Source organism: Microtus ochrogaster, linkage group LG3, assembly GCF_000317375.1.
Source record: "Microtus ochrogaster isolate Prairie Vole_2 linkage group LG3, MicOch1.0, whole genome shotgun sequence".
Lineage (NCBI taxonomy): Eukaryota > Metazoa > Chordata > Mammalia > Rodentia > Cricetidae > Microtus > Microtus ochrogaster.
This window is the reverse complement of record NC_022029.1, coordinates 17,563,916-17,576,620: the sequence shown is the minus strand read 5'-3', so window position 1 is coordinate 17,576,620 and position 12,705 is coordinate 17,563,916. Positions and strand designations below refer to the sequence as shown.

Genomic DNA, 12,705 nt, shown 5'->3' with positions numbered 1-12,705 from the left:
CAGAGAAAGACAGGCGATGGTGGCGCACACCTTTAATCCCAGTACTTGGGAGGCAAAGGCAGGCGGATCTCTGTGAGTTTGAGGCCAGCCTAGACTACAAAAGCTAGTTCCAAGACAGACTCCAAAGCCACAGAGAAACCTTGTCTCAAAAATCCAAAAACAGTCTACAGAGAGGCTCAAAAGGACCTTAACTGAACATCTTAAAATGTCCTGTCCTGTCTTCTCCTTGGAATTCTAGGATGTTATATAAACTCCTACTGCTCCTGTACAGTGGAATCATGCCCTCTCCTCTGTTCAAAGGGCCCTACCTCACTTCTCCCTGATCCTCTCTTGCCTTTACTCCTCCCTCACCCACCCCTCTATCCAGGAACCAGTACAGGGCTTCTCATTATGTAAGACAATAAAAACAAGTACAAATTTTAAAATGAGGATACTATCCAACAACAAACATCTTCCCAGCACTAAGGGAGAGGCTACCTATCCACTGCAGTAGAAAAGGTTAGACTCGTTTAAGAAGAATGACAACAGCAAAACTTGAGAGGTTTATTAAAGCATCTTATTACAAAGATGGAAACATACAAATGAGAAGCATGCAACCATCCTCTTCCATAGACAAGTCACAACGCTGTTTCCTGTTTCATAGAGCTGGGAACTACAAATCGTACACCCAACTCATTCATCCTAAACACTGTATTCATTCTCTTGAAACTATCCAGGGCATCAAACATCCGAAACACAAACCATTATACAATCAAAGTGCAAAGTTAAAAAAGAAAATATGGAGAATGCCCTTCCCCTCCCTACCCCTTAGTTAAAAGCTAACAATGGCACTTTGCTCTCGCTTAACCTAGATTGTCTTCAGAAAGTCTCTAAAATGTGATACTTAACAAAAAGTTTTTAATAAATGTCCAAAAGCTCCTTAGTGTTTGAAAATAAATGCTCAGACAAGACAGTGCACTTTATATCAAACAAGTCTGAGAGCTCTGCGTTGCAGCTTTCTGTAAAATAAACAAGACAAGAAGCTGGTATAGGCTTTATTGACAAGGCACAATGTCCTTAGGCAGGCAGATAAGGAGGCGGTGGCTCTTTCTCAGGCATCTTCACGGCCATTTCATAGGTTGGCAAAACATACTAAAGAGAGAAAAGAATTACATCAGGCAATGTCCCTTTACATTCTTTTCTAGAATAATTAGTTTTCAGACTACGTCCTAAGCAGGAGCTCACAACCCTGAGGAAGAGTTGAACTGTTAGCTCACAGACATCCACACTCAGTGACACAATGACTCAAGATCAGGGTAGCCAGAACTGATGATGGGTCGGTGTATGTGTGATGTGTTATGGTTTGAATGCATAGGCTCATATATTTGAATTCTTAATCAGCACAGGGTGGAACTCTTCGATAGGATTAGAAGAATTAGGAGGAATGGCCTTGTTAACTGGGAGTAGGCTTTGAGTTTCAAAAACCCATGCCAGGCCTAGTCTGTTTCTCTCAGCTACTTCTCCAGCATCCCACCTGTCCCACACACTCCACGATGATAACAGACTGAGCCTCTGAAACTGTAAACAAGCCCCAACCAAATGCTTTCTTTTCTTTTCTTTTTTTCTTTTTTTTTCCTTAAAATAAGAGTTGCCTTGGTCATGGTGTTTCTTCACAGCAATAGGACAGTGACCAAGACAGACTGAGAGATGGATGAGATGTACTTATGTACGTACGTATGTATGTACGTATGTATGTATGTATGTATGTATGTGGGGATGGATGGATGGGTGGGTGGATGGATGAGATGAATGGGATGGAGGGATGAATGGATGGATGGGAGGGAGGGGAGGGAGGGAGGGATGTGATAGATGGATGAGATGGATGGGATAGATGGGATGAAATAGAGGGAAGGGTGGAAGGGAGGGGTAAGATGGGATGAATGGATGAATGGGTGGATGGATGGATAAGATGAGATGGAAGGATGGGATGGAGGGATAGATGGTTGGGGAGATGGATGGAGGGATAGGATGGAAGATGGATGGATGGCAGAATTAGAATTCTTCCTCTGGACTAACGTGGAAGATGGACTTAACATACTAACCCATGTGTATTAAAAAAAAACACACACACACACACAAAGGGTCTGACAGGCAACCAATAAAGCTCCAGTCATAACTGTATGTCAAGGGCTGAGATCAGCTGGATGTGGTGGCACAAACCTTTAGTCCCAGTGCTAGGGAGGCCATAGGTAGGTGGCTCTCTCTGAGTTCGAGGCCAGCCTGGTCTACAAGAGTTCCAGAACTGGCTTACACAATGTTGAAAAAAAAAACAAAAACAAGGGCTGAGGGTCTGGGGGAAGAGGCCTCACTGACCACTCTACAGGAAGCTGACCAGTGCCCCAAGTTTCATGATAATCTGTACTCAAAGGACAATGACTTTCTATCCTTCCCTTTGAGATAATAGACACACCTTTCTAAAGCTTACTCTAGCCTAAGAGCCTCCAAGTGACAGGCTGTCTCTACATGAGCCATATGTATCCTATGTGGAAAAACCTAGGAAGACAGAGGGCAGCAAAGAGGGTTCTGAGAGGTGGGGTCAGCACTCAGACTCCATCAGAATCATTATCATTTCTCTCTCTCTCCTCTCTCTCTCTCTCTCTCTCTCTCTCTCTCTCTCTCTCTCTCTCTCTCTCTCTCACACACACACACACACACACACATATTCTCTCCTCTCACACCCCCTTTCTCCCCTCCCCTTCCTCTCTCCCCACCCACCTCCTCCTCTCCTGCTTATCTGTCCAGAAAGAAGGTTTGTGAGGACCACTAACAAATAAACCTAAGAGTCAAGCTAGGTCAACAGTGCAAAGAGCTCTAGCCCTGCGTGCACAATATTCCCAATGAGAAATGCTAAATCTTATGCATTCATGGGTTCAAGTTATTCGTGTCTGAAACCACAGTTATGGTACAGAACAAATATTCAAGTCCCAAATTGCTTTCTGGAGGTGTCAGTAAGAGCGAACTACAGTTTGGTGTAACAATAGTTAACCTGTGGAGGCGCTTCAAAGGCAGGGTAGACGGCAATCTCCGGCACATTTCTGTTGTTGATGTACTTGTAGCAGTTCCAAACACAATTGATTAGGTAAGCCTGAAAGGAAAACAAAGTTCAGCAGGATGCTCTGGGGCAGAGGACCTCCATGACTTCTGCACTATCTGTGAAGAAGGAACCCATTTCACACAGGTTCACTCCCAATTGGCTCTCATTAAACATCCCAAGTTTCTCATAAAGACACTGGAGATATAGGTCTGTTAACCAACACACTGTGGAGGAAATCCCAGTGCTCCAGTGTTGGGAACTGTAATGGATTCCCACTACAAGCCATGAAGCACTTCTGAAAACATAAAAGTGCCAAGCACTCTGTGGGTCCAAGACAGGGGGAATCTACCCCTTACCAGAAAGTCCTCTCTACTACTGTGCCAGAAATGACACTATCACTACAAATTCTACATCTCTTGTGACCCATAAGGAGACAGACAGGGGAAAGGGTTACTGGGAAGTCTCACCAGACCCCCCAAATGTGAATCACAAGCTCCATACCTTAAAAATGATGAATATCAAAAAGAACACAAGAACAATGAACAGAAGGCAGCTGGAGTCCAAAGCCAGAAGGTCATCTTTGTAGGGGAAATCAGGCTGTTAAAACACAAACATACAATGACAACTCCTCTATGGCACTGTGCTTCTGATAATCTCAAGAGCATTTTAAGAACATGGCAAAGGCAACAAAGTCAGAAGTGACAGACTATTTTAAATTTACACACAGGAACTACTAACACAGCATGTCTGAACCCTTATCATGAAGAGATACACTCATTGCTTTAGATGTACTTGTTTAATAGCTAGGATAACTAACTAAAAAGTCTAAACAGAGCTAATATTCTTTTTACTGACCACCATTGTTCACCTTTCTGGGCTTTGACAAAATGTAATCACCTGTATGGCAACCAACTTTGCCCTGGGTCAGTAAATCAGAAGGAGCCAAAATTGCTCATGTTCCCATAAAGAAAGTTAACTTTTCTAGGAGTCAAATATTGGTCTCAACTCTGCATTTGATGGTAAAAAGGAGACATGCCACTGTCCACAGGCCAAGCAAGAGGACGTGACCTACTGCGGACATACTCGCTGTACTGGGAAGGGTCAGCGCATTCACTGACTCCAGACCAGGCGATGAGTTCAGTGTCTGGAGAAGGGAAGGGAGGGTTTAAAACTGGCCAGCAGAAGAAGTTACCCTCGAATTAAAAAGACTAAGCCAATCAAATAGAGGGGGGGAAACACCAGGGTCTGTAAAAGAACAAGGGTGTTGTTTGATATTCTCTCTACACACCTGTCCTTAGACCTGTAGCTGTCTTCAATGGGAATGCTGGACTTTCACACACGGAATGTGACTAACACACAGGAGACTGTACATGCCAAGAACTGTAGAAAAGGAAGCAGGGGCCTACCTGTGATATTTCAGTTAGACGACAGGCTTAGAGAACGACACTTAGGAAGCTTCCAATCACAGGGGACCAGGCCCACTGGCTGTACTAGCTAGCCCTCTCTAGTCTCCACAGATGTTTACTTTCCATGGCTCCCTGGCGACCTCATATTCATTGCTGCCTCAGGGGTTCTCATCTCATCTCTCTTAACTTTTTTTTCTTCTTCTGATTTCTCTTATCTCAATTCCTAATCAAGTCCCTCAGTATTGTTCAAATCTCACATCCAACCTCAGGTCTACAACCCAAGGCTTACTTACTCAGAAAGCTGCCCTCACTTAATGATACGTCACTAAACGTCACTCTTCTGATCCTTCACTAGACAATCTCTATGAAGTACCGTGAACCCAGCCCCTAAGAAGCAATCAATAAATGTTTCTGGAGTAAAAGATTTATTTGATGGCATTCAAAATGGACCAGACATCCAGCCATAGGCAGGAAAGACTCTCAAAGACAACATCTGGAAGTGCACTAAGGATAACTGCCCCACCCACCAGCTTTCATCTGCTCGCACCCCACACTTTCTTCATCAGACTCTCCCACAAAGCCCTCCTTGACCACTTCAGCTTGGAATATCCCCTACCCCTCTACCCCACTATACGGCATTAATCTAAGATTTTTATTAACTCAGACCACCAATGGGGCAGGTCATTTATGGCCTAATAAAGTGTCTTCTTATACCCTGACTCCTCAATACATGCTGGTTCCCCAAAGAGCAAAGTTCTCTTTAGAGCTGCAGTATTCACCAAAGGTGTCTAGCACAGGACTAGGATATAGCAGGCTTGCTAACACAGTAGACATCTAGGATAGAGCAGGCATGCAGACATAGTAAGGCTAGGATACAGTGGGCATACAGACATAGTAGACATAGTAGACATACTAGGATAGAGCAGGCATGCAGACACAGTAGACATAGTAGGGCTAGGATACAGTGGGCATACAGACATAGTAGACATACTAGGATAGAGCAGGCATGCAGACATAGTAAGGCTAGGATACAGTGGGCATACAGACATAGTAGACATACTAGGATAGAGCAGGCATGCAGACACAGTAGACATAGTAGGGCTAGGATACAGTGGACACACAGATGCACTACCATTCTGATAAAGAGGATACCAATCCCTTAATAAGTACCAAATACAGTCAAATATTCTACTGAAACACATTAGCTCAACTATTTCTTCCACACTCTCTTTATGGACCTTTAGTACTGGGCTGTCCAAATGGTATGGTACAAATTATGGTATCTTACAGGTTTTAACACAGAAGTGATTTTAAGATACGATAAAAAGCAAAGACAGTTAAAAATAGTCCCTAAGGTTGCCTTAGGATTGCAATCAGAGTATTTTACTTAAGTGGAAGAGTTTAAATAGCCCACATACTTACTAACTGATCCAGATATTCTTTGATTCTTGGCAAGTAAGTGAGAGAACTGATGGCCACCAGACAACTGAGAACAAAGTCAAAAAGCCGGTAGCAGAAGAACGGAATCAGCCAGCCTACTTGATACTGCAGAAGAAAAAAAAAAATTTAGTATACGTATAAAACTACTCCCTTTGCTAAAGGTCAAACTAGGAAAGATGAAAAGACTTACAGAAATTGCTCCATATACCAGCATTGAGCTGATGATAAACATGAGAACAGAGACGGCAAAAAGAACGCAGGCATTATCTAAGAAAACAAAAATGGAACTCTAAGTAAGCAACATATGTAATGAAAGAAACTAAACTCTTCATGAGAAAACGACGCTGCAAAACGTTTACATGTAAATGTTTAAATTAACTCTAATTACTTTCAAAACAGGCTCTCAAAAGATCTAAGGCGAGGAAAAAAAAGAAAATCTAAGAATCTTGAGACATTTATACATGCCTTTCCATGTTAAACTGATGCAACAACTCGCTGTGTTTAGGATGAAACATTAACGACGTAACTCGGCAGGAAAACCGGTCCCTTGTGCCTCTACATGTTGGAGTGCAAAGAGACAATTAAAACCCAACACGGCAAGTTGAAACACAGGCAGAAGCAATGAAAAAACTATGAAAGAATTCACACAAGCTGGCTTTGTGAGATGTGGGTTTAACTGGAAGGAAAGGCTGCTGTTTGCTTAGAAGACAGATGAGCTACACACAGAAAACTACAGACATATCTCTTGCTTTGATAAGAATACAACTGAAATTCAAAGTTCTCCATTCACCCTACCCCAGCATCTTAAACCTTTAACCACAGCGGCTTCTTTCTGTTTGCCTTCTCTCCCTACACACGTCTCCCCAACTCAACTCCTCCTCAGTCTGCATTAATTCCACATTCACTAGTTCCTTCAAAACACACCCAAATAATCCCAAACAATATCAAACCATACTTGACTGGCTGAGTTTCTTCACAACATGAGTTGATCCTATGACTCTGGACAGACACTAATAAACTGAAGGGAGAGGGGGCACATGGAGATAAGCTCAGCTTGTTGCTCTTGCAGAGGACCCAAGTACAGTTCCCAGTACCCAGAACTCCAGTTCCAGGAACTCGATGCCTCTGGCGCCCAGGCACCTGCACTCACGTGCACATTCTCCTTTACATACACAGAACTGAATGAAAGCTTCGAAAAAGCTAAAGGGCAACAAAAATGAAGAGTAACCACTAAATATTCACACTATTGGATGTTTGTCCACATAATCTTATCACTGGGCATTATAAACACCAGCAGGATTTCACATAAATGGCTGTATCATCTCAGACTACCCTCATTGTTAAGGATTTCACATAAATGGCTGTATCATCTCCGACTACCCTTATTGTTAAGGATTTAAAAGCTCTTGCCATTCAACGATTAAGTTACAAAGCAAAACCGACCCTGACTCAAAATACTGAGGTATTAATAAGTCTCTAAAATTTTATTTATTATTATTTTGAGATGGGAGAGGGGATTTCAAATACTACTACTCTCGAAAAATTTGATAAAAGGTTATTTCTTGTCAATGTCATAAGGATTATTTAAAAGAATCAGAAGACTTCTCATTTTTAAAAAACATCATAAATGCCCATCAGTTGATTTCATTCTATTGTGTATTACAGTCACTGAACTCTTCTTGGTTCCTGGAAAATTAATTTATCCATGAAGACAAAAAATTATTTAACAACAACAACAACAAAAGACACAGATGAGTACTTGGAGACATTGTAACAGTTAAGAAATTCAGTGCTCTTATAGAACCTGGGTTTGGTCCCCAGCACCTGCATGGTAACTTACAAACTCCAGTTCACATCACCTTCCTCTGGCCTCTGCAGACACTGAACACACATGATGTGCATACGTACGTACATGCAGGCAAAACAGTCACAAATAAAGCAATTATTTAAAAAAAAAACCACCAATCTTCATCCTTGGATCACAGGTGGTCACAAATATAAAGAAGTTCAGAACTTCGTATTAAATCTCAGAATTAAAATCTATAATATTAGAAACACACTCATGATCTGGGAACAGTTTTCTGAACTGAAATTTCACAACTAAGCATATAAAAATTGTACTTTGTCTAAATATTGAATTTATGACATAACTTGCAATAATATAAATTCAACTAGAAATGTTTTATACCTGTGTTTTAAAGAACTGGTAATAAAAAATAACTGCTGTCAGGGAATAAACGGGTCTAACAGAACAATTCCTATGACTGTTTTAATAGTGGTGTTAGTCCCTTTTCACATACACAAGAGAACTGTGCACTGTATTTTATACTCTACTGCAATAGACCATTTGTTCTAACACCAAATTTCTGACCCTGGCTACACACGGGTAAGTAAGCCCTGAGAAGTCTCAAACCAGTTTTATTTCCCATCTCCTCTGTCTTGTCTCTACAGTCAAGGCATACGTACAACCATACACTTCTCCAAAACATACTAATTTATTACATCTTCTGTCCAGAAACGTTCTACAGTAATTCTTGCTGAATATATTTGGGGAAAGTCATCAAAAATAACTTTCCTGTCTCAACAAGTAGCTTAAATAACATTCAACTTGTTACTTCCTATGCAATTATTTAACCTTCTGAAGTATAACTGAAGCATAATTTCCTTAACCTTCCTCTAACATTCATATGAAGACTATAATTGGCTTTATATATAAAAACTTGGCAGTGATATCTTTTAAAGTTAAAAACTTACCAGCCATTCTCTCAGATGAATAGTAATTACCAATGACTTCATACTGAATGTTGACAGCTGGCATGGAGTTTGGATGAGTTACTTCCACAGTCAGCAAAATCGCCATCAATAGGTTGACCACCTGAGAGACAACAGATGACCATTAACTTCCATCAGGGAACAGTCTCCACAGTCTCTAGACACATTCCATACTGCTTCACCTGCAGTAACAAGGTTGTGAGATAGCAGACACTCATAAAACATGGTGAGAACAGTTACAGGCCATAGCATATATAAAGATGCAGAACCCTGTGTTAATGCCAATAAACCAGAATAAAATGTACTGAAAGCAAAATTAGGGCATCATCACAAACTTCAAGTCCAGAGGCACATATTTCTTCACACGCCAACACGCAGATGCCTGCAACTCCCCCAAAGTACCCCCATCCGTATGGTTCAAGTTTAAAAGGTTCCCTAAAGGAGTGATGATGCCCCCCCCCCCATCCCCGCATTGGTCTTAATTCTGCCACTGGAGCCAGTGTGTTCCTCTAATACGCACAGCAGCCCCCAAACACCACAGGGACTAAACACCTGGGCCCTCCAACCACTCCTCTACCTTTCTAGCATGGTTTAGCCATCTGCCTAGTTTCTCTTTGTGTAAGTTCCAGTGCAATGGACAAATTCCCCAACCTGGTTCACAAATTCCAAAGGCAAATGTACTTACTGGTTTTGTACATTTTTGCAATGTTACACAAGAGTAACTCTATACAATTCAAAATTGTTTTTCCATACTTAATCTGATAAGCTATCTGCAACCTACACAGTTAGATTCAAAGGCTTGGACATGATCTTTAAGGAAACTGTAAGTAAATTTCATCTGATTACATTCCCGCCCACAAAGATTTTTCCAGATTTTATCATCCTACAGACCAATTTTCTCTGGTCTTCATTCTTGGAAGGAAGGAAGGAAGGAAGGAAGGAAGGAAGGAAGGAAGGAAGGAAGGAAGGAAGGAAGGAAGGAAGACTAATTCAATACCTTGGGATGTTGCTAAACATCTTGCTGAAATCCCATCACAGCCGATAAATTTCCCTAGCCTCTCAGGGACACAAACCCCACTTTGACATTGTACAGTGCTCTCTGGCTGTGGTCCCTGCAGCCTCATAGCACATATATATAACCTCAAGGATCAGAAACTGTCCTGGTGAAGATTCAATATGAAAACCAGTAAGGTATGAAGACAAGACAAACTCCACAATTAAAGCTCATAGAATCTGCCCTCCTCCTCTCAGAAGTCCCAACATTTGACACTCCAAAGTGTTCCAGCAACAATACCTAAAACTCCTCTCCCCTGTCCACCCTAAATGATGGATGGATGGTAACACCCAAGAAAGGCATTTTCTTTATATCAGGTCAAGCCTTCAAACATTTGGTAGAAAAGCAGACCATGTTTTATCTTCAAGTTAGAAATGTTATCTTGTGTTGGGAAATCAGTATGAAATCCATTCAGCAAACTCTTGTTTGCTGACAATTATGATAACATAATTATCACCATAGTTTAAAAAAAAAAGCTTAGCATGGCACAGAAAAACACTCATGTCAAGGAAAACATGCAAATCTAGCTACCAAATGAAGGAAATGAAGTACCAACAAAACTTAGAGGGTTTAAATATATATTTCCATGCATGTGTGTATGTAGTTGTATACATGCTGAAGTTCATATGTCCAAAATATTTTTATCACATGTATGACTTTTTAAAAAAATATCTTTTTTTTCTACAAATTATCATAGAATTTTCCACTGTCCTTGCCTAGTTCACTTCACTGTGGGTAGTACTTTGAATATGACAGTAATCAATCTAGAAACTGTTGAAAGGAGGCTGCTTGTTTGTTTCCCGGCTACCCAGACTCCTGAAAAATAATCACACAGAAACCATATTATTTAAATCACTGCTTGGCCCATTAGCTCTAGCTTCTTATTGGCTAACTCTTACATCTTAATTTAACCCATTTCCATTAATCTGTGTATCACCACATGGCTGTGGCTTACCAGGTAAAGTTCCCAGCACCTGTCTCTGGTGGCTCCATGGCTTCTCTCTGTCTCCGCCCTTCTTTCTCCCAGCATTCAGTTTAGTTTTCCCTGCCTAGCTCTGTTCTCCTATAGTTCTGCTATAGGCCCAAAGCAGTTCCTTTATTAACCAATGATACAGCACACAGAGGGGAATCCCACATCAGAAAATCAGTACTTGTAGTCCAAAACACTTACCACTCAGCACCTACTCCACACTCATATGCAACTTATATTAAATTCAGCTGACAGAGTTCTAAGTTCCTGTTGGATTTTTCAAGAAATCAAAACTGTAACCCTAAAGTTTAAAAAGTCTTTAAAATATTCTACTAAAAACTTTTCCAAAATATTCATGACCTTTCCCGCACTGTATTCAGGAAAAGAAGTTGAAAATAAAGGCTTGTAAGCCTAGTAACAAGGCCAGGTAGAACATAGCACGTGTCAACAACATGGGCCAAGCAGACTTTAAAAGCCTTCTGCACACCTCACGTGAGTAAATAAGCAGTGGGAAAACAATGGAGGGCCTTTTACTTGGAGAAAGGAACAAGGGCAAACCCAGGGAAGCACTCAGGCCTAAGGCAGCAATTCCTCCTTGCTTCAATCATACCCATCCCAGACTCAAGGACTGGGGGGAGGTTACTTTTTTTTTTTTGGTTTTTCAAGACAGGGTTTCTCTGTGGTTTTGGAGCCTGTCCTGGAACTATCTCTTGTAGACCAGGCTGGTCTCAAACTCACAGATATCCGCCTGCCTCTGCCTCCCAAGTGCTGGGATTAAAGGCTTGCGCCACCACCACCCGGCCGAGGTTACTTTTCTTTAACGATACATAGCATTTGTACATCTTGATAGAGTACAATGTTAAGTTTTAATACACTTATACACCATATACTACTAGTCAATTCAAGGCACATAATGCCATAACCTTAAAACATCTGTTTGCAATGAGAACACTCATATAACTGGTTAGCTCTTTCTGATTTTTGGTGCAATATTGACAGCTGTAATTATCCTCTTTGCAAGAGAACACTAATTTTATTCTTATCTTGTTGCTTACTGTCCCCTCCCCTTTCAGTGTCTAGTAACCACTATCCTGTAAGTCTATAAACTAAGCTAATTTGTAAACTGTAAGTAAAGCCACATATTTGTCTTTCTGTAGCTCACTTATGTCAGTTGTAGCTTCAGTTCTATCCATGTTGCTGCAAATGACAATTTTGTTTATTACTGCTAATAGTATCCATTGTGAACGCAGACCCTGTTTTCCTTATCTGTTGATATCAATGAAGACCTCAGCTGACTCCCTACCTGGTCTACTGTGAACAACACTGCAATAAACAGATCTCTTTGATACACTGATTTCGTTTTCTGTGGGTAAGAACCCACTAGTGGGATCCATGGGTTCTATGGCAGTTCTTTTAACCTCAAGAGCCCCACACTGTTCTACCAAAAGTGGCTATACTACATTCCCATACAGTGAAGATGTTCCTTTCTCCATTTCCTTGCCAGCATGTCACTTTTTGTCTGGCTGACTCACTCACTGGGTAAGAAGCTAGCTCATGACATTCAGAGTTTTTCAGGTACTTGTTGGTCTTGTTAATCTTCTTTTACTTCTTCTGTCTATTCATCTCATTTCCCCACTTTAAATTTCATTATTTGTTTTTGCTGGTGAGATCTTGATATACTTTGGGTATTAACCTCTTGTCAGAAAGTTTCCAAATATCCTCTGCCATTTCTAAAAGTAGCCTGTTCACTATTCTGATTCTCTTGCAGTGAGGAAGCCTTTTAGTTTGATGCAATCCCATGTGTGTGTGTGCTTTCCTCTGTTGACTATGCATTTATATTCTTGCCCAGACTATCCTGGCTGCTGTGGGGGTGTGTGTGTGTGTGTGTGTGTGTGTGTGTGTGTGTGTGTGTGTGTGTGTGTGTGTGTGTGTGTGTGTGTGTATGCGAGCATGCGAGTGTATTATTTGAAATTTAATTAAAATCAGGTTC

General features: G+C 41.1%; 1 protein-coding gene across 1 annotated transcript in view; it reads right to left on the bottom strand.

Annotated features, from left to right (window-relative positions):
• Positions 1–529: 529 nt before the first annotated feature.
• Laptm4a (lysosomal protein transmembrane 4 alpha) overlaps positions 530–12,705 on the bottom strand; it is a 22,375-nt gene continuing 10,199 nt past the window's right edge. The window contains exons 2-7 of the mRNA XM_005360589.3: positions 8,674–8,794; positions 6,110–6,186; positions 5,902–6,024; positions 3,575–3,670; positions 3,026–3,124; positions 530–1,131 (exon numbers count right to left, since the gene is read on the bottom strand). Coding sequence (XP_005360646.1) covers positions 1,057–1,131; positions 3,026–3,124; positions 3,575–3,670; positions 5,902–6,024; positions 6,110–6,186; positions 8,674–8,794 — 591 coding nt within the window. The 3' untranslated portion in view covers positions 530–1,056. The remainder of the gene's footprint in view (positions 1,132–3,025; positions 3,125–3,574; positions 3,671–5,901; positions 6,025–6,109; positions 6,187–8,673; positions 8,795–12,705) is intronic.